Source organism: Asterias amurensis, chromosome 5 (assembly GCF_032118995.1).
Source record: "Asterias amurensis chromosome 5, ASM3211899v1".
Lineage (NCBI taxonomy): Eukaryota > Metazoa > Echinodermata > Asteroidea > Forcipulatida > Asteriidae > Asterias > Asterias amurensis.
In genome coordinates, this window is record NC_092652.1 from 17,210,529 (window position 1) to 17,238,076 (window position 27,548).

The following is a 27,548-nucleotide window of genomic DNA, read 5'->3' on the forward strand; positions in this document are numbered from 1 at the left end:
AACAAAGACGAACTAGGGTTCTTAGTCTAGGGCTCCAGTTGTCGTGGGCAGATATCAAACTCGAACACAAACTTTCAAACGGTCAAGAGACCAACATCCAGTAGAGATGTAGAAAGAACACAGTCAAAAGATGATTCTACTTATTGCAGAATCATCGCCCTTTGATCGCCCTTTCAGGGTCTTGATCGCCCTTTTCTCGAATTAGGGGATCAATGCGGGGTCCAGTGGGAACGAGGTGTTAGTGTTTGAAAGAATAAATAATTGTTCCGTTTTGGCGTGTTCTGACAGGAATGTTATCGGTGCTGATTGGGAATTATCAGTGTACATAGGCCTACATATGTACTCATGCATTTAATGTAATCACTCATCATTAAACTTTGTACTGGTGGTACAAGAGATACTTTATTACTATTTAACTTTCCAGGGACCCCAAACAAGGCTAACTCAGTAGGGTCAAAGTTGAATCCAAATGGCAACAGAAAAGTTTGTTGACTTAATGTTATTGAAAGGATAGGGATTGGTCAATGACAAGGTCATATTTTTGTCATCCGATGTTAAAGGGTTTGAGAACTTTTTGTAGGACACAAAACACAGTACCCGCAGATTGAGCTGATAAGGTGCTGTAGTTTTTGAGGAATGAGTCAAATGATGTCACGAAAATAATGTTCGTCTTCCCGAGAGATCAAAAATTATTTTAGCACCATTACCAGTACTAGTATTACTAAATTAATACCATATTTACACGACTCTCTAAAAAAAATATTGCTCTGTGCTTTTCACTGCTTTCTCAAAAACTTGCTGACTTAGACGGTAGAAGCTAAAACTCCATTATTAAGTTTAAGATTGCTTTAACGTCGCTCTTATTTAACATTTAATTCATCCATTTGTTTGTTACCCAGTACATCTGGTCTTTGTATTCTGTTGTGTTTTTCTCAAGAGCGCTTTAGGAACATGTTTGATTTCTATGTGTTATGCGCTATATAAGAATGGTTAATTATTATTATTACTATTAAACTTGTACAGACAGGTAAATTATGTATACACCTTCATTCATAGAGTAGGGATCAAGTCGTGGCCTAAAACAAAGGGTATCAAAACCCTTTAAAGTTGTGTGTGCAAGAGTTTCATTCCAGCTTGTTTTTTAAAAGGGTCATTGGAATTTGTAGCTTAAAATAACAAGAATTTAATGTTTTAAATGTTGAGTATTGGTTGGCCCCTAGCAGGGATGGCTTATTTCTTTGGGTGTATTCCAGCAAGTATGGCACTAAAAAATTTGCTTATATTTTTGAAGTGCTACTGGTATTTGCACCACAGATCAGTGCCGAAAAATAACTTTTCTAATCACACCACTGAAGATCATCTGAGCGCCATTGTTCCACTGTTTGATTTTCGGGTTTTTCCCCTCTTGCCAAGGGTTGGTTTTTCGGCAGTCAGGCGCTTATGCTTTCCTTTGAATAAGAGCAACTGTAAATATAAATATTAATAGTAAACGTGCAGGAACAACCATGGGTAAAAACTCTTTCCTTTGAAGTTCTCACTGCATATTGGTTGTCATGTGCGCAAAGTAGAACATTAAAGGCAGTGGACACTATTGGTAGTTACTCAAAACAATTGTTGGCTTTAAAACTTACATGGTAACGAGCAATGGTGAGCTGTTGATAGTATAAAATATTGTGAGAAACAGCTCCCTCTGAAGTAACGTAGTTTTTGAGAAAGAAGTAATTTCTCACAAAAATATTTGAATTTATTTTGAGACCTCAGCTGAGGTCTCGAAGTCGAGTATCAGAGAGCACACAACTCGTGCGACTTGCTTCCATTTTTCTCTCGCAGTTTTGACACCCAATGGGAGACTTTGGAACGCTAGGTGGCAGCAGACTTACCAGGTAAATTTCCATTGTTTATGTAGTTCTGAGCATGCGCACATTACCGAGAACAATGGATTTTACCTGGTAAGTCTGCTGCCACCAAGCGTCCCGAAAGTCCCTTATTGAGTTCAAATTCTCACAGGTTTGTTATTTTGTGCATGTTGAGATACACCAAGTTAGAAGACTAATCTTTGACAATTACTAATAGTGTCCAGTGCCTTTAAGCACATCCTGAAGTCAAGTGTGCAAAGTACAAAACTTTGTTTACTTATTGAAGAAAACTATTTTGGGCCAAGGTTAGGCTGCCATGACCTGTATATTATTAAGGCAGGGAAAAATCCCATTGTATTCTGATACATGTATCACGTGTGTTGGTTGTTTTTGGTCATCAGTTAGGAAGTGCTGTGTGGTCAGACCATAGAGAAAGTCTAAACCTAATGCACCTCCATGGTTAAAAACATGGTAGGCCTATACCACACTAGTCCAGGGAGGTTGATCTTGCTGGCACACAAAGATTATCTTGAGCCCTCTTCACACTGTATCTGTTATCTCCGTGGATTGCAGCCCTGGGTAGGGTTGGGACTGATTTACCGCATGGTTTAATATCCACTTTCACACTGTGTCTCTATATTCCGTGGGGTTCTTATTGCTCGTTTCAAGAATACCCGGGGTTTTACCGCTTGCCCCTACTCCAGGGCCCAATTTCATAGAGCTGCTAAGAATAAAAATTTGCTAAGCATGAAATTTCTTCCTTGATGAAAACAGGATAACCAGCCAAATTTCCACGTGATTTTCAGGATAAGCAAACAATAGCTGAATACCAGTAACAAGCAATGCAACAAATGGAAATTTAGTCGATAATCCTGTTTTAAGAAACTTCATTCTAAGCAAATTTTGGTGCTTTGCGCCGCGTAGTGGCAACAATGCACAAATCAGATCACAACCTTTTGCACAGGTGCTCCTTAGTTTTAGCAGCGGCGCGGCGGGCGCGCGCGGCGGCGCTGTACTGCTCAAAAACATTGGAAACAAGGATGATCGTAACTGTTGAATGGAAAATGCTATTCCCCATGGGTGAATAGGTCTTTTTGATCGCCGGTGCGGATGGGAGTAATAGTGAATGTCTCGTGAAGGAAGTTCCACTAATCAAATGACAAGGATATGTATGTCAGTATAAATGTAATCTGAAACAGAACCCCTGGTGGTTTATAACTTAAAAACAGTGAAACACGTTAAATGAACTGGTGGTGTTTTCAACTTCAACCCAGACCTTGTTTTTTACCAAGTTGAAGATCTACCATTCTTTTTATTTTATGTACAAATCACATAGCAAGGACACTTAAATTGGGATAATAAAACTTAACAACTGTGTAGTTGGATAGTTCATTGAGATCTGTATCTCGATGACCAGGTTCCAGTTACAAAAACAGGAACTCATCATTTATACAGTGTTTTGTTATGGTAACCCTGAAGGCTTATTATTATAAGCCCAATGGAAAATGATGGTTAGTTCCTCATCACCTTGGATCTCTGAAATTTTGATGAGGGGAATTTTCTCATTGGGTGTGTTTGATTAGAGTTTACGTGGGTCGACCCTATGGTGCTTATTCAGGTGAGCCCATGACAAGAGCTAAGCATCACTCAGCCCCTCGTGGTGACTTCATGCACCTCGTCAAAGCTTTTTGAACGTACCGGGAAAGCTAATTGAACGCACCCTGTATTCATCGTTCGCCTAAAAATGCAATGAATGGCCATTTTGGATTTTGGCAAATTTTCTCTAGTGTCTAAGGCCGTGTCTAAGCTTAGCCGTGTCCGAAACGACGACTTCGGCTACAGCTATGTCTAGATCAGCGCGTCTACCAGTATTGAAGAATAGGCAGACGCACCAGTCTAGCCGTCGCTGTAGCCGAAGTTGCCGTTTCGGACACGGCCTTACTTATATACCTCATTGCATTGGCAGCCATCTTGATGTCAAACAATAGAAACATGCATGGGTATATAACAACGTGCTGCGCAGGACTCTCGACACATCATATTATGTACACGTGTAAGCTCTTCATTCACATTGGTGAAAATACCGTTTTGGCTTGTGATTTCATAATGTAAACGGTTTATTTATTCCAAGGGGGTCGAAATGAGGACAACAGAAGTTAATCAACTGCATGTTGTCCTTAGTACTGACCCAGATCATGAGAGGTACATAGTACACTACAATGTAGTATAATATCATACAATATTTGTTTGCACCCTTTGCCATCAGATTCCATGTTTACTTAAGAGACATACCTGCGGGGCATGCCACAAATTTCTTTTTCTCTCTACAGGCTGCTGAATTTTTTTTAATTAATCTGCTGAAAAAAACACATTTTATGCACACTGCCGTTGATTTCACAAAGAGTTAGGACTCGTCTTATGTATCTCGAATAACTTAGGATTAATCTTAAAGGCAGTGGACACTATTAGTAATTACTCAAAATATTTATCATCATAAAACCTTTCTTGATCACAAGTAATGGGGAGAGATGGATGGTATAAAACATTGTGAGAAACGACTCCCTCTGAAGTGACGTAGTTTTCGAGAAAGAGGTAATTTTCCACGAATTTGATTTCGAGATCTCAAGTTTAGAATTTGAGGTCTCAAAATCAAGCATCAGAAAGCACACAAATTCGTGTGACAAGTTTTTTTTTTCTTCTTTCATTATTATCTCGCAAATTCGACGACCGATTGAGCTCCAATTTTCACAGGTTTGTTATTTTATGCATATGTTGAGATACACCAACTGTGAAGACGAGTCTTTGACAATTACCAATAGTGTCCAGGGCCTTTAAGGTCTGCATGCTACAGTGCAGGGTTGGGACTCGTCCTAAGTCTTAAGATAAGTCTTAAGTTAGGAACAGTTTTGTGAAATCGACAGCTGAATACTAGTGTTGAGGGGCAATCCATGATTTTCGAGGAGCAACTGATACATTTTGTATAGTATTTTGCTCTGTATAGACCCCTTTGTTTCTATGAAAGTCGCCATCTTGTAGGGCAAACAGTATGCACGTCTCAACGTGTACATCAATGCAGCACGCAGTGTTCCCAGCAGTTTGATTTCTATGGCATACAAACACACACACTCACAAACGCCATGTTGTAGGACAGGTTTTTGTTAATGATGACATCATATTCAATACGGTCTATAGAATCGTTCACTGCATGATGTAGATCCCCCTCCTTGCAGGAAAAAAAATAAGAACCTGAAACAGTTATTAAATGTCAGCAGGCTGTTATGGACTTATTTTTCTTCAAATTGTATGGATTGACCATGCTGGCATGGATGATTAACTAGTCTTATCCAAGGTTATTCCGTATCATGCCAAGCCTGGCATGTTTTTAGGAACAGTCCGAGGTCACATTAAACTTCTGATTTGTTCCTGTAGTCCATCAGTTTACTTACTGTCCCTCCAATCCCAACTACCTGTAATTCTATAGGCCTACATCAAAGTTTGTATGCATGTAGGTAAGCTTGGGCGATATCGATTTATTTTATTCACGATATATCGCCGACAATAATTATATCGCGATATTCGATATAATCGCGATTCATTAAATTTGACATCATCAGGGTTCAAACTCCCCGTGAAAATTGTAGAAGAGACAGTCATAGCATAAGAGAGGTGTTCTAATGACCTATTCTTCTGGTTTTACTCCAAACCTATGGGGTGTAAGATGTCTCAGCTAGGCAATACATCGCGATATTGCGATACTTAATTGATATCGCGATATCTCGATTAAAACCAAATCAATCCGATAACGAAATCGTTTCCAAACTAGTATCGCGATATTCGATAATATTGGGTATCGCCCAAGCTTACAGGTAGGCATACTTCAATCAATCTGGGCCCTTTGGGATATAAAAGCATTCGTCATTTAAATCAATTTATGGTTGGAAAGATATCAAACTGAATATATCATGATTCAAACAAATATCCCTCGAAATTAGGTGGTTTTCCTTACTGTGAAATCACATGGTGGATTAAAAAATTTGGTTTTACAAAATGGGGTATCGCGTTACATGTAGTTCACAAAGTAAAAAGAAAACCACACAATTTCCATGGGTATTTGGGAATCATTGTATTCTACTTTTCAAACATCTTTACAACTTTTTTTTTAAAATTTCATAGCCCAGAGCGCCCAATCCCTAACAACTTAAGACATCCCCCATTGATATCATGGCAAACGTTACACCATCACATCAATATTGTCATCAATCTTTATCCCATTTCACTATTTCTGAGAAGAGTCTTATTTTTGTCCTACTTTTTAAAGGGACAACCATCATGCCAGGTTGTATAGTACACGGATGATGAATTGCAGAAGTTATTCATAATAATTTATTACATTTATTAAGCGCCTCACGCTAAACCAACCCCGAGGCGCTATTACAGGGCACGTTTTTTTCAAGAGAGCCTCGAAACTTGAATCAGTTTTACATGCTAAAGCAATTTCTGTCCCACTGAGAAAAACATTTTTAAGGAAATGTTTACTCATTTCTCAAAAACTACAGCACCTCAGCAAGTAATTTTTTAAACGGAAGCTTTCTACCATCATTATCTTCAAATCGTGTAAGTTTAATGTAAACCTGTGAACATTCTGTTTAGTATTGTACCCAAGATCGGTAACCAAACCCTTTAAAGTCATATTGGACACTTTCGGTAAGCAGTATTGTCCAAGGCCCCCACTATATAAAATAACAAACCTGTGAAAATTTAGGCTTAATCGGTCATTGGAGTCGTTAGTAATATTTGAAGGGAAGCTTTTCACTATCATTTTCTTCTAACACTGTAAGTTTAATGTAAACCTGTGGACATTTTGAAAAAGTACCCGAATCCTTTAACTGAACTTTGAATTGTTGTCTATTTCTCGCAGATTGGGCACCGGGCAATGCGGTTCCCTACGACATCTACCTTGTGTATGCAATCCAGGGAGGATACTACCTACATCGTATCGTGGATACGCTGTTCCACGACATATGGCGAACGGATACCATAGTCATGTCCCTCCATCATGTCCTGTCTCTCACGCTTATAGCATTCTCATATGCGACAAGGTACTAACGAATGTGTATACCCCCCCCCCCCCTTTGGAAGTCACATCATACAGCTACGGCTACCCTTTTTAAACATTAATCTCAAAGACACTGGACACCTTTAGTAATTGTCAAAGACCAGTCTTCTCACTAGCTGTATCTCAACATACATGTATGCATACAATTACAAACCTGTGCAAATTTAAGCTCAATTGGTCTTCCAAGTTGCGAGACTGATGGAAAACACCCTTGTCGAACATGTTGTGTGCTTGCAGATGCCTTGAATTCGAGAACTCAGCTGAGGTCTCGAATTCAGTTCAAATATTTTGGTGAGAAATTACTTCTTTCTTAAAAACTGTTTTACTTCAGAGGGAGCCGTTTTCTCCAGTGCCTGTAAATGTGATTTTATACTGCTGAAAAAGCATTACCCCAAATTTGTGTGGACTCACACGAGCGTAATCCTTCAGCTGTAGTTATGAGAGCATAATTGTATTAATATTCAAGATTAATATTAATTTCGGCCATCAGGAAGGAAATCATTGAGCTTTGGAATTGGATGAGGGAGATCAAAGTGTATTAATATTTGGGATTAATATTAATTTGGGCCATCGATGGAGGAAAACATTGAGGGTGGATTGGGGGGGGGAACATAATGTATTAATAGTTGGAATTAATAACAATTTCGGCCATCGGGAGGATGAAATCATTGAGGTTGGAATTGGATGGGGGGGGGGGGGACATAATGTATTAATAGTCAGGATTAGTATCAATTTTGGTCATCGGGAGGAAAACATTGAGTTTGGAATTGGCTGGGGGAGAACAAAGTGTATTAATAGTCGGGATTAGTATCAATTTTGGTCATTGGGAGGAAAACATTGAGTTTGGAATTGGCTGAGGGAGAACAAAGTGTATTAATAGTCGGGATTAGGATCAATTTCGGCCATCGGTGGAGGAAAACATTGAGGTTGGAATTAGCGTGGGGAGAACAAAGTGTATTAATAGTCGGAATTAATATCAATTTGGGCCATCGATGGAGGAAATTATTGAGGGTGGATGGGGGTGGAACATAATGTATTAATAGTTGGAATTAATAACAATTTCGGCCATCAGGAGGATGAAATCATTGAGGTTGGAATTGGATGGGGGGGGGGACATAATGTATTAATAGTCAGGATTAGTATCAATTTTGGTCATCGGGAGGAAAACATTGAGTTTGGAATTGGCTGGGGGAGAACAAAGTGTATTAATAGTCGGGATTAGTATCAATTTGGGCCATCGATGGACGAAAACATTGAGGGTGGATGGGGGGAAAAACATAATGTATTAATAGTTGGAATTAATAACAATTTCGGCCATCGAGGAGGAAAACATTGAGGTTGGATGGGGATGAAAACATAATGTATTAATAGTTGGAATTAATAACAATTTCGGCCATCGAGGAGGAAAACATTGAGGTTGGAATTGGATGGGGGGGGGAGGAACATAATGTATTAATAGTCTAGACTAATATCAATTTTGGTCATCGGGAGGAAAACATTGAGGTTGGAATTGGATGGGTTACCCTTCCCGCAACCCTGTTTCATAATAATACTAGCGAGAAACTATTTAAGGTATAGTGTCTGGTTAAAGGCACTGGACACTATTGGTAATTACAAAAAACAATTGTAAGCATAAAAGCTTACTTGGCAACAAGCAATGGAGAGCTATTGATAATCAGGGTGCTTTTTCCTTCATTAATCTCTTGCAACTTTGATGACCAATAAAGTCAAAGTTTTCACAGGTTTGTTATTTTCTGCATATTTTGGGACACACCAAGTGAGAAAACTGGTCTTTGACAATTACCAAAGGTGTACCTTCCCTTTAAAGAGGGTACAGATGACGTACCGTACTCTGTAATAGGCCTAACAGAAGGCTTGCACACCTCCTTCAAAGCCAATCTGTAAACCGTGGGAAAACTGTTGTTAGCTCACCTCCGTCATGCACTTTAATCATCTACACTAATTGCTAATGTGTATTACGGAAGGCCAATGACCGGCTCATGATTATGTATCCCTCAATGGCTTGTTATCATTCATGTCATTAGACGATTTCTTGAATAGACCCACGCACATTTGAGTTGATCATGCAAGCGTAATTCTCTCGGAAGTACACCAGGATTACCTTAGTGCAGTCTGGATAAAATACTCTGAGAGATTAAAATGACAAGTGGTTTTGGATTTTTATTAAGAAACTGTCGGAAATAGGCATGCAACACACGGGCATCGTACATGTAACATACACCATGGAGGTAGAAACATGTACAGAGCTCAAGCACGTCGGAAACGAACAAGTTTTACAGAGTTTCTTACTTTATTACGCCTTTTAACCCAAAAGGTAGTTATTAATGGGAATAAAAGGGTAGCTACTAGTTCTTTCACAGCTGTTTAAAACCTTGCAGGGTCGAATTGATGTGTGATCAAGTTGGCTCGGGCCTTTATCACATGGCAATTCGACCCTGCCTGTTTTAAACGGCAGTGAAAGAACTCGTCGCTAACCTTTTATTCCCTTAATAATACATACGTAATTTGCGTCTGAAACTGTTTACTGATTTTTGACAAGGAGATTCTGTCTTCAGAGTCCTTTGGAAAAACTTTGATTAGATCAAAACATGAGGGCATTACCCCCCTCTCTTAGAAAGCCTACTTGGTGAACCTGAACTATTATAGTAGACCTTTTCAATTTGAGGCGATTGGATTTCTTTAATGCATCTTGCTATAGATGTATTTTCCCCCAGTGCAAGTTTTTATGTTAAGCCCTTTTCACATGACAAAAAAAAACATCTATGCTCCCTTGCTACACATATAATGAGTACTGATTGATTTTTGTTTGGCATCATTCAATGACCAAAGGTTCCGTTTACCCAAGGATTTTGCACATTCCGTATAGTCATAGTCAAAACTTCCGCAAGTGGAAGATTTGTTGCATGTCCAGAATTAAAAATTAGCCAGGCTTGCGAAGATTTTTACTAGCGAAGATCAGAGCATTGTTGTTTTGTGGGTCACACAAAGTGAAATTTTTTTAATATTTTAAATATAAAACTGAAATAAAAACAAGGTATCCACGCTTAATTGCTCCCACGAGAAATTTGCTTTAATCATTACCATAACCGTTAATAATGGTAACAGCAAAAATTAATCACCCCATAATGTTGGCACTCTTCCTTAGCAACAATCTCTAGCAGTGTTGTTGTTACCTGGAAGTCACTGAATGGAGCAGAGCCAACGCGCATTTAAATGAGACCTTGACACACTCGGGAGGAAATTTTCTCTCCCATGGAACCAAACTGTCTGCCCCTTTTGTTGATTTTAACACACAAATATTCATGATTGTCACAAGAAAGCTCATTAAAGTGCTATTCACATGACAGCAATTTAACCGGGGTCATTTGCTTAATTGTAGCATGGTTGTAAAATGTAGCAATGTTTGACAAGATTTTGCAAGAGAACTTTGACAGAAGAAACAATTGTTGTCCTTTCACACTTGGTACATTACATTTTTACAACCATGCTACAATTAACATGGGACCCCTGCTAAATTTCTCTCGTGTGAAAGGGGCTCAGGGCAAAATTGTTCATGTAGGGTCTACATGAAGTTAAAGCCATTGGACCCTTTCGGTAAACAGTGTTGTCCAAGGCCCACACTTTGTGTACCACAACTTCTATATCAAATAACAAACCTGTGAAAATTTAGGCTCAATCGGTCATCGGAGTCGGGAGAAAACAACGGAAAATCCCACCCTTGTTTCCGCGCGTTTCGCCGTGTCATGACATGTGTTTAAAATGAATCCGTAATTCTCGTTAACGAGAATTGATATTGTTTTACTGTTTTCTCAAAAAGTAAAGCATTTCATGGAATAATATTTCAAGAGAAGTCTTTCACCATTGCCTTCTGTAAACCCTGTAAGTTATTTGTAAATCTGTGAACTTTTTTTTTTTTCCTGAACCGAAAGGGTCCAATGGCTTTAATACATCGGGGCGGGGCCACTGAAAAGGGAGAAAGGGTGATTCAATTCAATAGCCTCAAATGAATAGTGTCTGTTAAAGCCTATATCACACTAGTTCAGCCCTTGCAGTGACGGTTTCCCTTGCATAGCAGAGCAAAATGCTACACAAAATATATCAGTTGCTACTCAAAATTCAGAATTAGCTAATCAATATTAGCATGCAGTTGTGCATTCAAACATTTTGCTATACAAAAGTGCTAGATGTAATTGTTCCCTGCCTTATTCTACATAAAATGTCCCTTATGTTTTCTCAAGGAAAACCGAAATACTGTTCCATGCCTGATTGTTGCAGCAGCTGGGTATGGTACAGATCTTGGCAAAAAATCAAGGTTTACCGATAGCGAAAAGAAAAGGAAAATTAATATTATGGCTGCAGACAAATTCTCTAAGAACATGATTCACTGATGCTTTATGCACAAATTTTCTACATGTGGTGTATACAGTGGAGAATGGTGGCCAAACGCTGTGCTACAAAACTATTTTAAAAATTGATCAGAGATTCAGAGATCCAGGCAAAAATCAAGCCATGCAACTTTAAAGCTGAGACTTTGACCGCAGTTTTAAATTATTTATTTATCAAAATGTTCTCTTTGAATAGTATTGGCCTCTTGATAGATTCATAAGCTTTTGTGTTATACAGGTTCACTCATGAGTCAACGACGGTGACTATAATTTGCTCATTTTGTGATTGGTTGAATTTAACCTTGGGGTATTGTGACGACAAGCAGGGTCGACGGTGGTGGCTAAGAACTTGAACTAACGATTGCACTGCTCTGAGGGCTTGCCACGTACCATCATTTATGAATGGACTCTTTTGTGTCGCATTGGCAAATTAGTTGTTGGTTATTGCACTGTGTTGTAATTGGATACGAAGTGCAATTCAAAAGGACATCGGTCCAACTGAAATGTTAATTAAGTTACATATATATTACCCTAATATAGTTTGTTTAATGATATTTACAGTACCATGTTCAAACCAACCTCCCTTTTGCTGAATTTTCTGTGGGGAAAAAAACAGAAAATTAAGAGAGCTGTCATAATATTTGTAAAATTTAGGTTTTTGGGGGGTGTACCACTTTGATTGTTGTTTTTGTCGAGAAACTGAAGAAAAAATTTTAAGAAAAAAAATAAGGCATAATTTGTAATTAAAAACAAACCTAGAGCATTGGGGTTAACATTTGTTTTTAATTGTTCATCCCGGATGCAAAGATTAACATCTATTGTTGTTCCACCCACTGCTATGCATTCAAGCTGTCTCTATAGCCATCGAGATAGCTTGGTGGTCTAGTGGTAAGACATCTGCTCTATCGATACAAAATGTTGTGGGGTTAAATCCCAACCGGATGATATCAGTACATCGGTGTAAGGGTAACAACAAACAAAACCAAAACCGAAACATTACTATAGTATTTTTTATTTTTTTTGCGAATCCTTAAAATTTTCTCTGGTTAGATGAATCCTTCAAATGACAAATCCCAATTAATTGATTGCACCACTCATTTTGTTCTTTTTTTTCTCTTTGGTCTTCCTCAGATATCATAAGATTGGAATCCTGGTGTCCTTCTTTCACGACTTCGATGACATTTTCTTAGAGTTCTCCAAAGTCTGCGTTTACCTCAAGTTCCGCAACGGCAAGAAGCATAATTTTTTTCAAATGCTGGCCAATATTTTCTTCACCTTCCTCACCTTTTCCTGGTACGAAGATTCTCTTTTTTTTCATTCTTATTTAGTAAATTTGTCTGGACCGTCCCACTGACCTTTTATTCAGACCATTCATGGAGTTGTGCATAGGTTCATTTAGGCCTGTGATGCATCGGGATTTTTCCCAAGTTCAGGATTTTCAATTGAACTCCCTGCGACCTTCAGAATTTTTTGAAAGACATGAAAATGTAATCACAGATGACAGGCTTGGCACACCAACAAAATTCAGAATGTTATTTAAAAATTTGCATCTTGCTGATTTGCTATGCCTTGGTTCATCACAAAGTCAGTAGTATTTTTAAAACTGAAACTTCTTCATTGTCTTCTATCTATTGGTTTGGCTAGAATATATCCAGATACTGAGTGATAATGCCCGCCCCCCCCCTCCCCTCCTGATAACATGTCTATCATGGTCCATACATATAGTAGGCCTACATGTATGATTGATGACATTTTTTTAGTACATGTACATGTACGATAATGGCACTTATAGAATACATACAATAGATCGAACATGTGCGAATGGCACTTATAGAATACATACAATAGATCGAACATGTGCGACCTTGACACTGAAAGGCCACTGAAGGACAAAAAAGGAAAGTTGGGCACTTCGTCTTGTTAACCCATACATATTGCATTCTAATAATACACATGTTAGTATAACATTAAAATCTTTATTTCTATAGCACACATCTCCTTTTCTCGAAGAGCTTTTCAAATATACAAAGCAAGTGATCTAAGCAATTTACAAAACTATTCCTTACAGAAAAAAAAGAAAAAAAAATGCAATCAGCACAGAACAAAAAAACATAAAGATAGACAAATGATAGACAAATAATGGGTCTCATAACTCGATCATAGGTCTGTATACATGTCGTAAAAATAACGAGCGCTTTGAGATGGCCCTTGGCCTTTATAAAGGGCTATATAAAACTGCATACTGTTGTTCCACATCATTGGAAATTGCCTTTGTTAAAAAGCCTTACCTGCTCTGTATATAAGCAACCTCATACTGTAGTTTCCACGGTCAAGTGCACAGCCTGCTACATATGTACATGACATCACAGTTACTGTGTCGGCCAATGGAACATGCACAATCTAGCATATTGGTGCTAAATGGAGGCAGATTTGCTTGTTGTTTTGTTTTAAACTGCGGATCAAACTCACAAAAGTCATAAAGATAGAACCCTGCATGGACAATTGGACAATAATAATAATAACCAATTCTTACATGTATATAGCGCATTTCACAATAACCATATCAATACGCTTTACATTAGTGCCCTGGTCATAGGGCCAATAACATCCCTTTTAATGTTTCTCAGCTCCCTTGGGAGTATACAACCTGGGCAACAGTTTATATCGCTCCGAAGGCTTTTTCATTCACAACATCAACCTCTACCCTTGCAGGTACCCATTTATACACCTGGGTGAAGAGTAGCAATTATAGTAAAGTATCTTGCTCAAGTATACAAGTGTCACGACCGGGATCCGAACCCACACTCCAAGAAGTTGCACCAGAACTTGAATTTGATGCTCTTAACCACTCGGCCATGACACTCTACAAGGGATATAGGGTTGGCATTGTGGTTCATGTATCATTCCTAGCTTTCCACCTCTAGAACCCCAGTTCGAATCATGCAGGTTGCACTTCGTGGAATGGGTTTATAGTCCTTATCTGACTGCGTCGGTTTTCCCTAGAGTTCTTCTCTGGGGTTTTCCTCCCACATCTAAAACTGAAACTTCCTTCCTTGTACATGTACATGTATTCGGCAAAGAGTGTATTCACTATGCGTTTAGCATGTTCAGAGACCACTGTAAAATCAGTACATTACGCCCAGACATGGTTAACAGTGTTAATTTTTTTTCGGGTACTGGATCTTTTCATTACAAAAATAAAACCAACAAATAGTCAATGGCCTGATGTTTTGGCCCCAGGAAGGCTAAACGACGACACAACACATATCAAGGAGTATATAAATGGAAGAGAAGCAGTCCTCAAGTGAAAATACATGAATAGAGAGAGAGAGAGGCAGAAATTACACAGGAAAAGGGGTTAACAAAATAAAACACAATTTAGAATGCCCAAGATAGCACAATAGGGCTTTTAAAGGCAGTGGAAACTATAATTGTCAAAGACTAGCCTTCACAGTTGGTGTATCTCAACATATGCATAAAATAACAAACCTGTGAAAATTTCAGCTCAATCGGTCATCGAAGTTGCGAGATAATAATGAAAGAAAAAAAAACACCCTTGTCACACGAAGTTGTGTAGGTTTAGATGGTTGATTTCGAGACCTACAGTTCTATATGTACATCTAAGGTCTCAAAATCAAATTCGTGAAAAATTACTTCTTTCTCAAAACTATGGCACTTCAGAGGGAGCCGTTTCTCACAATGTTTTATACTATCAACCTCTCCCCATTACTCGTCACCAAGAAAGGTTTTATGTTAATAATTATTTTGAGTAATTACCAATAGTGTCCACTGCCTTTAAAATGGGGAAAGCACAGCTGCACATTGTTGTTTTTCACTGAAGAGTAAATGAATCCTCGTCCGAATAAACCTAGAAAATCATCACAATACACCCAGAATGGATAACAAAATGCAGTGAACATTTTTGGTGGTGCTGAATTCTTCATAGGTTACAAAAGCCTGAAGAAATAATACAAACCCCCCAAAATTCTCATCTGTTTCAGGAAATGTTATTCTTTCAGTGATGAACTTTGTTTCTAAATAAAATAGTGTGTCCTTTAAATCTGATATAGAAATGCTGTTGTCATTGTTTTGACTATGATTGAATCAAGACAAGGGAACTTAAATAGTACGCACTATCAGTGAACCCCAGATATCTCCTTTTACCCTTATCAATAACACCGAACAACTCTGTTTGTTTTTCAATCAGCTGATCCATTCAATGGGGAAAAGTAAGATACAGTATTAGTCAAGGACATTGGTTCCTGATTTGCTGATATCATTGTATTCTGCGCATTCAAAATTCTGTGAGCAACTTGATAATGGTGTACAATAGACCTTGATTTTATTCCCTTCCAACTCATTGTAACCAAACTGTAGCTGGACGAAATAATAGTCTGGTGCCATGCACAATGAATGTTAGCATTCGTTTCTGTTATTGGAAAACGGGACATTACCAAGATGGTGACAGCTTGATAAAGGTCCCATGGCGTTTTGCATATCTGAGGGGGCACATGGCACCTACAGCAAAGTCGAATGTGCCAATATGCCCCCAAGGGGGTACAAGAGCATGGTTATACCACAACAATAATATTGCAGGACTATGACACAAACACTACATGAGTAAATTATGTACAATAATACTATAATAAAGATTAACGACATTTGTAAAGCGCCTAATGCAAAAAGCCTTTAAGCGCATAAAGAGAACAGAAAAAAATACAATGAGCGAAAGAAATTGAAGCAGCTTCAAACGAATGGTTTTTATACAGAGAGTTAGAACATTGCAAAGAACCAGCCTGGGGAATATACCTGGGGAAGACTTTTCTTAAGACTATTTGCAATGAAAGCAGATTATAGCAAGCGTAAACAACAATGGCACAACATTTCCCAAAAAATGTTGCTTCACTATTCCCGACGGCACACTGCAGAAGAAGGTTTATCAATTTACCTAGTACCAGCGTAATTACAGCCTCATCCCCTTGTTTGCTCATTCCCGGGCCTATTTATAGTATGGTACAGGGTGCTGGAGTTGACCAATGGCGGGAATGATCACGGTGATGTATACCGTAATACATCACTGTTCATGTCACCCAGCCCTGACCCATGTAACATACGTCTAAAGACCAATGGCGGGATGATCATGTAGTACCAGCGTAATTAGAGCCTCATCCCCTTGTTTCCTCATTCCCGGGCCTATTTATAATATGGTACAGGATGCTGGAGTTCAGGGGCGTCAATCCGTCTTGAAGTGTGGGGGGGGGACATAACATTTACGGCGTGGGGTCCGTAGATGCTCTCTGGTGCAATTTTGTGAATCTGAGGGGTGATGTTCCCCCTCTCAGATGTTGGAATTTAATGCCTATTTTTAAGCTATGATGCACCTATTCTTGCTATCATGGTTATTGTACATAAAAAGCAACTCAATTATAGCTTCGTTATATCAATATTGTTTCTGCATTCTAATGCTCAGACGGCGTTTCATCCCTATCATCACCAGACCTAAGACACAAGTTTTATGGGGCAAATCTCTCAGAAAGGAACAGAACATCTGTAAAATGTGAGCAGCAGTAGAACCTTTTGGGTTGACAACATCTTCAAGTGCGGATCTATGAACCAAGTTTTAGTTGAAAATACTGTCAAATAGTGAGCACGTGAGTGTGAAACCTTTACGGCATGGATCCGGGCCCGCTCAAGGGCCCGGAAAAATTTGGGGGAAATCTGTCGAAGAGTGAGCTCAGGGGTGTGAAATCTTTACGGCATGGGTCCGGGCCCGCTTAAGGGCCCGGAAAAATTTTGCATTCTAGATGCTCTGTGGTGCAATCTTAGGCCAATAAGAGGCATACAGAACGGAACAGAACATCTGTAAAATGTGAGCAGCAGTAAAACCTTTTGGGTTGACAACATCTTCAAGTGCGGATCTATGAACCAAGTTTTAGGGGAAAATACTGTCAACTAGTGAGCACGTGAGTGTGAAACCTTTACGGCGTGGGTCCGGGCCCGCTGAAGGGCCCAGGAATTTTTTTATATTTTTAGATGCTCTGTAGTGCAATCTTTAGGCCATTTAGCGGCCAAATGGCAAACGAAACAGAACAATGAGCTGTGTGAATATTTGTGTTTCAGTGCTCCACAATTCCTCAGTGCAAAACACGATTTTCATAATAATAAAGGTGGTCAAACGACACGGGGAACATTGATACTGTGTCCCCCACCCTTCGAAAATTTGATGGGATGGGGTGGGGTAGGGGTGGGGTACACGTCCCTTCCACTCTTTCAATGGGGAGGTGCAAATCTGTCAACGATGGAGCATGCGTGTGAGAAGCCTTTACGGCTCGGGGTGCGGGCCCGATTAAGGGCTCGGGGTGCGGGCCCAATTAAGGGCCCGGGAAAATTTTGCATTTAGATGCTCTGTGATGCAATCTAGGGCCAATTTTGAGAAGGGATATTGTGTCATCCTTTGCCCACAGGATTAATGCCCATATAGGGACACAGGGTTTCGTCTTACACAGTGCAAAACTTGGGCTTCGTGATAAAGGTGGTCAAAAAGGTGGGGGGGGGGGACATTTGATATTGTGTCCCCCACCCTCCAAAAGGTGGGGGGGACACGTCCCCCTGTCCCCCCCCCTGATTGACGCCCATGCTGGAGTTGACCAATGGCGGGAATAATCACGGTGATGTATACCGTAATACATCACTGTTCATGTCACCCAGCCCTGACCCATGTAACATACATCTAAAGACCAATGGCGGGATGATCATGTAGTACAAGCGTAATTAGAGCCTCATCTCCTTGTTTGCTCATTCCCGGGCCTATTTATAATATGGTACAGGATGCTGGAGTTGACCAATGGCGGGAATGATCACGGTAATGTATACCGTAATACATCACTGTTCATGTCACCCAGCCCTGACCCATGTAACATACGTCTAAAATTGTATTTTTTAATAACTACTATAGCGCATTTCACAATAACCGCATCAATGTGCTTTACATTAGTGCCCTGGTCATAGGGCCAGTAACATCCCTTTTAATGTTTCTCAGCTCCCTTGGGAGTATACAACCTGGGCAACAGTTTATATCGCTCCAAAAGCTTTTTCATTCACAATATCAACCTCTACCCTCGCAGGTACCCATTTATACCCCTGGGTGAATAGAAGCAATTATAGTAAAGTATCTTGCCCAAGGACACAAGTGTCACGACCGGGATTCGAAACCACACTTGGGTGACTTAGCACCAGATACCAATAACAATACCACTTGTGCAATACCTCTTGTGCAATGCCTCTTGTGCACAACGCTCCACAATACATAATAGTGGCTTCTTATAAAGAGAGCATATCCGTCACTCAGTGATGCTCAAGGCGCTTTAAACATACAGTACTTTCCTACAATGTATGAGACCTGTACATGTATAATATAGCACAATGTAATGGTTTACAAGTTGCTATTGCGCAATACGCTGCCAATCAAAGCAGGAACACCGGGTGAACCCCTTCTCTTTTCGCTAAAGGCACTGGGTCCTTTTACATGTGTTACACAACACCTTTTATGTTCGTTACACAACACATGGGACCAACAGGTTTACGTCCCATGCAAAGGACGAAGCATTATGGTTAAGTGCCTTGCTTTAGAACACAGATGTCACGACTGGGACTCGAACCCACAATCTGTGATCAGAAACACCAGAGTTTAAATCTGGTACCCTTAACCGCTAGAACATGACACGCCACGCGATGTTCTTGGTTCCTAGTGCAAGGAAAGCTCAAATTATTTTGTCTGTAATATTTTGCTTAAGATGGTTGATCTGTGGAAGTGTCATAGCCGAGCGGTTAAGAGCAATGAATTCAAACCCTGGTGGTTCTGATCAGCAAAGTGTGGGTTCCAATCCCCAGCCGTGACACTTGTGTCCTTAAGTAAGACACTTTACCATTGCTTTGTCCTTCGGATGGGACGTGAAGCCGTTGGTTCCATGTGTAACGCATGTAAAAGAACCCAGTGCACTTATTGGAAAGAGAAGGGGTTCGCCCGGTGTTCCTGGATGTGGCGGCTAAATGGGCCATAGCACCTTGTAAACCCTTATAAGGTGAAAACACCTTGTTAGTAGATACATGCACTGTATAAGACTTCAATATTATTATTATTCTTGATGTATTTTCTTGTACATTTATACTATTTCCTCGGAAGGTGTGTGATGCGTCTATACTGGTACCCGTTGAAGGTACTGAAGAACACCATACCATTGGTTGCTAAGCAGAACGAGGTTCATCACATGCCGTTTGGTATCATCTTCAATATCATGCTCTGGATTCTACTGGCCATGGATATCTACTGGTTCATGGTATGTCAATGGATTGCAATTAACTTCACTCCTTCACTTAAAAAATGAAATTGCGTTTTTGGACAATTTTATCTTAATTAATTTCTGCCCTAAATTATCCTTTTCCCATCAACAACAATTAATGAACTTGTGGTTTGAGGATCGGTTGTTTCGAACATGTTTTGAATTCCATTTACAACAAAATCTTTGTGAATCACTGATCGGTCAACAATGAACATTGAGAAATATTTAATTTAGACTTCCTCTGAGGCTGAGAGATAATTTTTTTACCCAAATAATAAAAGACCTTGCATCTGAAAGCACACGAAGTTGTGCAATAAGGGTGTTTTTTCTTTCAATAACTCTTTTTCTCTTTGATTACCAGTTGAGCCCAAATTTGTACAGGTTTGATATTTTATGCATAGTATTGTTGGGAAACACCAACTGAGAATACTGCAGGCGTTTTCACACAGCGCTAGGATTAATCCTATCTCGAGTGTTAGGACGATTAACTCATTCTGAGTTAGGATGGGTTCAATTATTCCTATGTCTTTGGATGCTGAACTTTACTCGTCCTTAGTCCTAGGATTTATCCTAAGTTAAGAAGACTTTGGTGAAACCAGCGGTTGGCATTTGACATTTACCAAACGTGCCCAGTGTCTTTACATATAACCTCACATTTCTTTAACTTTCTTCACTTAATTCCCACAGCACATCCTCGTTGTCTTGAAGAAAGTTGCAACTGGACAGATGAAAGAGTTGGATGATATCCGTGACCTTGACGTTACCAAAGAAATAGCTAAAGCTAATGCTGGCAAGAAAGAGCAAAAGACAGAATAGAAGGATTCACACCTTTAAGCAATGATAACAGGGAGGTTTAGCTGCACGTCATGCAAGCAAACATGTGAACGCAAACGTCAACAAATTGTGTTGTTTCTATGTGCATCACCACAAAACGTGAGATTTTAACAACACAATTTCTGACGTTCACGTTAACGTATTTGCTCGCGTAACGTGGAGCTAAACCTCCCCATTGTTTCAGTTGCAGCTGTGCAAATTGATGGTTCTTAACCCTTTTTTATATTAACAAAAGTTCACAAGTTTAATTTTGAAGTTAAAATCCAACCCATGTGATGGATGAAACAGAAAGTAATTGAGTAGATCAAAAGCGATCCATGGTTTGTTACTAGTTACATTTTAAGTTCTGAAGAGATCATTACAAAATTTTTATTTGAATCAAAATTGTGTACACTATATAATTTTCTAGATCCGTTAAAAATTAAAAGTCTTTCAGAATAAACTTCAGCCATTTAAATATATGGAGGTTTGTGTCGATGCACTCAAAAAAAAAGTGCATTTAAAAACATTTTTTTAACAGTGTAGTTACATAGTATGTATTTTCCCACCCTCTTCAAAATATGTACCATACCCAATTGAAAACCCTTGGGTGTCAGAAAAATGTCTTGAACTGGACTTACAGAATTTCATGCGAGAGTTTCATTGCATCCTTGAGGTTTTTTCACCTTATTTATTGAAAAGCATTCATTTTTAAATATTACAAAATACTGATGAGAGACAGTGGCAGGTTTCTTGCGCTCGTGTGTAATGACCCCTTGCACTCGCGTCACACGCGGCAAATGTGCCACGCTCACCATTTTGGTGGGCACGGTGTAAATGCTGTGTCGCCTAAAATGCGCCCTTCACTGAATAGCGCACATTGACGTTGCCCACCAATTGCTTGGCACAATTAAAGACTATACCTTGTCGTGACTGATTCCCTGTTGTTGTTGTTTTGGCGTTTTTCCGCTAATAAATACGTTAAGCAATATTTTTCTGCATAACAGATCTTGAGAACTAAGGCATTGTACCTGAATTAAATTCTTACAATTGAACTTCAGTCCATGAGCCTTTCTGGATCCTGCATTCTTATTTTGAAGGATTTATTTTCAGACTTTTTAAAGCCATTGGACCCGTTTGGTTAAAAAATAAATAAAAGTTTTACAGATTTACAAATAACTTACAGGGTTCACAGAAGGCAATAGTGAAAGACTTCTCTTGAAATATTATTTCATGAAATGCTTTACGTTTTGAGAAAACAGCAAAACAGTAGAAATTCTCGTTAACGAGAATTACGGATTTATTTTAAACACATGTCATGACACGGCGAAACGCGCGGAAACAAGGGTGGGTTTTCCCGTTGTTTTCTCCCGACTCCGATGACTGATTGAGCCTAAATTTTCACAGGTTTGTTATTTGATATAGAAGTTGTGGTACACAAAGTGTGGGCCTTGGACAACACTGTTTACCGAAAGGGTCCAATGGCTTTAAAACATGGTTGACACTGCCTTTTTTTATTCATCTTTTTTTCTTTTCTTTTTTCAAGTATTAATATCAATTGTTTGCTGATGCTCATATAAATTAACTGTAAACTTATGTTCAAATAACTGACACTTAGGTCTTTGTAAATAGTATTATACTTGAATACCAAATAAGGATGCATTTTCTCTTGATGTAATTCAGGATTTTTGTAATGAAAAGGTTAGACTAAAACTTTGTATATAATATGGTAAGCTACATAGTGAACATTTGAAGAAGGGCTGCGTTATAATGAAGCTTTCTTTCCCCCAATTTATTTAGATGAAAAGCAGTTTTTAACAGATTTTTTTAATGAAGGTAATGGGGTATTATAAACTTGATGTTTGTTACATACATAAAACATAGCGCGACTGCCAAATGGTCAGCCTGCCCAATGGTCTACCTGCCCAATGGTCAGCCTGCCAAATGGTCTGCCTGCCCAATGGTCAGCCTGCCCAATGGTCAGCCTGCCAATGGTCAGCCTGCCAAATGGTCTGCCATTTTTAGTCAAGTTATAAAGATATTGTTCCAGTCTAAGGGCATCAGGCTTACAAAAAGCATTGCCGTAGTGCTTTTCAACAGTGAAATTCTTTTCTTCCAAATCGATTCAAAAAGGGGATCCTTAAAATTAAAAAAAATGGAAACTATTTGAGGATAGCAATTCTCTACTACAGACAATACAAATTGCAGCCCGGTTCATACTTCCTGTGTTATTTATGTCACAGCTATGTTTTGCGCCGGGAATGTCTCGCTGTGCTGAACTCATTCAAAATGTGTTTTGCGAATTTGTGCTGTCAAAATATGCATTGCATTTTCATTCACATGGAGTATAACCGTGCTTTACTCAGGTGCATTGGGCCAAAAGACACTTAAACCCTTTTTTTTTTTTAGAGAACACTCAATTTTATGGTCATATGAAAGTGATGCTGTTATTCTGTGTAGCTTTTATAGGCCGTGTCAGAATCCAAATAACCAACAGTGGTTCAAAATGGCTCATACTAATCCAACATGGTGGCAACAAGCAGCTACTGCATTGACTTTTATCTATTCAGCGAAAGTCATATTCTGAATTGACAACCTTCAATGCATTTCCGGGTGAACTAATTATGTAACAAACAATTGTGTATTTATTTGTTTCCTTAGACATTTGTACAGGATTGTGCTATGCAATCATCCATGTCTGTAGCTGCGATCAAGGATGTCTTGTGCTATATCTTTGATGGGTGGTGTCTACGTACATAATAGGTTATGATGATACACAGTCACACACGGTCCATGCATATTAAGATACATCAGCAGGATGACATGCACACATGAAGTCCCTAAGGACGATACAAATGCGCACATGCACACGGCCCATGCAGGGTCCATTAACTGTAGATACGCACATTTTGTCTGTACATCAAATATGCCACTTGTTGTGGTTTCCAATGTTGAATTTTTTGCTTCTTCTAAATCGGCTAAAAAAAAAGGATTGGGAACAATTTATAGGATGGCAATTTTATACTTAAGAAAGAAAACGAAAGTGTTGCCAAACAAACTGTACCGTGTGCAATGTAAATTTTAAGTGAAAAGTAAATGAGCAACATGTAATATGGATCCATGGAGCTTGGGGTATGCTTTATGCTTGGATTTTGGCGGCATGGGGCAGAATTCAATTAGACCATTCTGTTTGCCTTCCAGGGCACCGTGACTATGTCTGGAAATAGTACATTACAAACAGTATGGTCTCTAAAGGGTTTTTAAATTACAGGAAGGAAGAGGTCTATCAAAAACAACAAATCTTTCTCTATAGAAACTGTCTTAGTTTATTTCATAGAGTCCTGGGGTCAATTTTACAAAGATAGTCCTAACTTAGGACTAGTCCCAGGAGTTGTTAGAACAGGTTAAGGCAGAGTCACTCTGCACTGATTAAGAAAATGATAACGATGCAAAGAGAATGCATTCTGTTGGTTGAATGAAGTGTGGGCATATTCTGCGCGGAGCAACTCAAACATTAGAATGCCTTCTGCCTGATCGTTATGGTTTTCGTTATCGCAGCAGTGTGACTCGGCCTTCACTCGTCCGAACTTGAACACCCAGATGAATTTAGAGGAGTGGAACCATTGTGCGTTCTGAACTAACCAAAGTTATTCACTATGCACCAATATCAGTCTATAATGCATTCCATTTCATTAAAATGTTGAATAAACTGAGCTTGATCTTTTTGCTTTGGCAATCAATACTATTTATACATCGATTGTCAATTTTTTTTGAACAACAAAATTTATACATGTATCACTTTGTATATTGGATTAGCATTGCTGAGGGACTTAAAAAAATGTTTTAAATGTTACTGTTTTCTCCCCTTAGGGTTATTGATTTTTTTTTATTTGTCAACATTATGTTTAACTGTAGGGCAAATTGACAATAAACATACAACAATATAAGACACCTGTGAACATTTCATTTGAATACAGTGCCCACTATTGAGAAAACAGCACAAAAAAGAGCGTCAAATGACAAAGTCACCCCCGTCTCTGGCTGTATTGATTGAGGCGGCATTCAAACAAAAACAACAGAATTTCTTAAAGTGGTCTGCGGGCAATCTTTGGGATTCTATTTCTTTGACATACAACAGGGGCATTTTCAATCAGATAATTTCGCAAGATACTTACGACAATAGGCCTATAGATACAAAACTTCACAATTTCGTTTTTTTAGTCATTCCCTTTAAATTAAAGTTCAATAGATGCAGCTTTTATTGAAATGTTCACAAAACTCTACAAGAAATGTATGGAGAGTAATTACTTTAATCAAAGAAGTCAATAGGATGTAAGATCATTTCGAAATTTGCGGCTATGGCTAGATCACCATGGTAACATACATTAAAGTATAGGTTGCTCTGAGCAACAATCAGAGTCGCAGATCACGGCTTAACCAGTGCTGTGAGTTGTTTAGGATTTTGGGAACTAACCATTTTAAATTACTACAATTGCTTTCAATGATGTCACAAACTGGCTGAACTTATTACTAGAAAATTGTATGTTTATTTTGATTTGGAACTGAAGTGGTTTAGATTATATTAAGCGTTAATTGAATGTATCTAGTTTTAAGTTGTATTACTATTTTTTTTAAACTAATTTACAAGCCCTTTTTTGGGGGGATGACATAACTTCTGTGAATGCATATGAAGTGAAGATAAATTTGCTGATGCATTTATTTTTTTAAAGGAGTTTTTGACACGTGAAGTGTTGAATATGCTGTTTGCAATGTTGGGAACATCATAACAAAATCTTGTATGTTTTGAAATGGTTGCAGCGAGCGAGAGTGTCATTGTATCAAAATGTAATTTTAAGTATTATAACAAATTTTGAAATGTGAAAACTTATCTAAGATGCATAAATATTCCTGTTGGCAGATAATTTCTTTTAAACGTAGCTTAAAACTGAGATAATGTTCATAAAGGCACCAGCAGCCAATTTCACGAAACGCTAGGATTAATCCTTTCTCGAGTTAGGACGGGTAACTCGTCTTAGCTTAGGATTAATCTTAAGGTCTGCTTGCTACAGCGCAGGGTTGGGACTTGTCCGAAGTCCTACGATCAATCTTAGGCCGTGTCCAAATTGGCGACTTCGGCTACAGCTACGGCTAGATCAGCGCGTCTGTCAGTGTTGAAGAATAGCAGACGCACGCGCCCTAGCCGTAGCTGTAGCCAAAGTCGCCAATTCGGACACGGCCTTAAGTTTGGTGAAATCGACGGCTGGTGGATCTCCTCAATGTATTTTTTTTTTTGGGGGGGGGCGGGGTTGAAGGGGGTAGGAGATAAAACCCAATGATAGTCGCTTGAAGTTCTTTATTATGGAATTTTTATTCCACTGGAGAAAAGCCAAGCCTAGACTGGAAGGGAAACTATGACATTTAAAAAAAAAATTATTTTGGAAAATTATTTTCTTAAGAACCGTCACTTGAGGAATGCGACCACAACATTTATTAAAAGAATATCGTCATATTTAAATGTTTGATCAAAACTGTTATAAAATTGACAGTACAAGTTCTGATTTTCATTCCTTTAAAAGCCACTAGATTATTGCCATTCTGGGAAAAAAATAAAAAATAAATATGGCTACACAATAGAAATGCATGAATAAAGAACTAGGGGGGAGGCGACATTTAACTCAGCTATCGAGTAGCATAAATTTGGTAGCATGAATTTAAGTCAAACTTTCCATGGTGGGAGTATTATCAGGTGATGTTTGCCATTTCTAGCACCGTGTGTAAATCTCTTTTGGGTAGTGTTGGTTCTGAGAGAACCGGTTGTTGATAACTTTAAATTTCGATGAGTATGCTCTGATCGTCTTCTAAATGTTGACGACTTGAAACCAACAGTTCTTTCCAGAACCAACACTGCTCAAAAGGGATTTACACATGATGCTATCGCAAACCTAACGAGCATAAATCTAAAAAGTGCTGTATTTCTGCGCATACCCACATAATAATTATTAGAGCACTTATAGCACCCCGCAGAGGAAATAATGTGTAAGAGAATAAATCATTGTAGTCTAGGGCCATCATATACAATAGACCCATTGCAAAACGCGCAGCGCGCTTGCATGCACCTCTGCTGTCCATCATTTTGTGTGTTAAAAACACGCACAAAAAGAAGGTACACGTGTTTACGCACCTGCGAATCATGCACGTCTACTCTACCTTTTTGGTAGACTTGATTCAAGTGTTAGATCGCAGTTATTCTTCTGCATCTCAGCCACGAAAAACACCCTCACATGTTTAGTTATCACATGCCCTAACTCGCAATTGATCGTAGGTGAAAAATTACCAAGGTTGATCACAAGCCGGCGCTGTCTGTAGCGGCTATCAGGACGACTAAAAAGCCACGATAAAAGACTTTGAACCAAGTCTTCCTTTTTGTGGGAGTCCATTCCTTTTGTGCACGTTTTGACACACAAAGTGCCGGACAGGAGACGCGCGTGTATTTGCGCAGCGTGTTGTGCACAGGGTTCTTACTCGTAAAATAGCAAACAATCACGCTATCTGTGTTTCTCAGTGTGCCTTTATAATATGAACTAGATGGTGTCTGCACATTCTAATAAATTTGTTTGAGTTGACAACAAAAGTCTGAGTAAAGAAAAACTTGAGTAGTAAACAGTTGTAATATATTCTTGTCAATGGTATGGTACCTTGACCTCATCACTGGCACTGGAGTAAGAAAGGAGTGTTAACATTCACATAAATGGGAGCATATTTCAAAATGTATAATTTGCAAGAATATTGCTTCAGAATGGATTGCCAGTGTGGTCGAATTTTGTTTCAAAGGATTTTTGTAAAAACCGAAGTGCCTCCCGAGGTTAAACGTCCAAATTTAAGCAAACCAGAGTAATTGTTTGGTTGAAGAAAGTCCTTGAATATAAAAACTGTGTTTAAGCATTCCTAGTAACATGATATCTCTGTAAAAGTCAATAAATATTGTTATTGGAAAGAAATTCTGTGTCTTCATATTTTC

The 27,548-nt window shown here is 38.8% G+C and overlaps 1 protein-coding gene across 1 annotated transcript in view; it reads left to right on the forward strand.

Moving 5' to 3' along the window:
• LOC139937869 (ceramide synthase 1-like) overlaps positions 1-27,528 on the forward strand; it is a 40,901-nt gene extending 13,373 nt beyond the window's left edge. Inside the window, exons 3-6 of the mRNA XM_071933236.1 lie at positions 6,775-6,955; positions 12,510-12,671; positions 19,561-19,714; positions 20,405-27,528. Coding sequence (XP_071789337.1) covers positions 6,775-6,955; positions 12,510-12,671; positions 19,561-19,714; positions 20,405-20,533 — 626 coding nt within the window. The 3' untranslated portion in view covers positions 20,534-27,528. The remainder of the gene's footprint in view (positions 1-6,774; positions 6,956-12,509; positions 12,672-19,560; positions 19,715-20,404) is intronic.
• Positions 27,529-27,548: the final 20 nt, after the last annotated feature.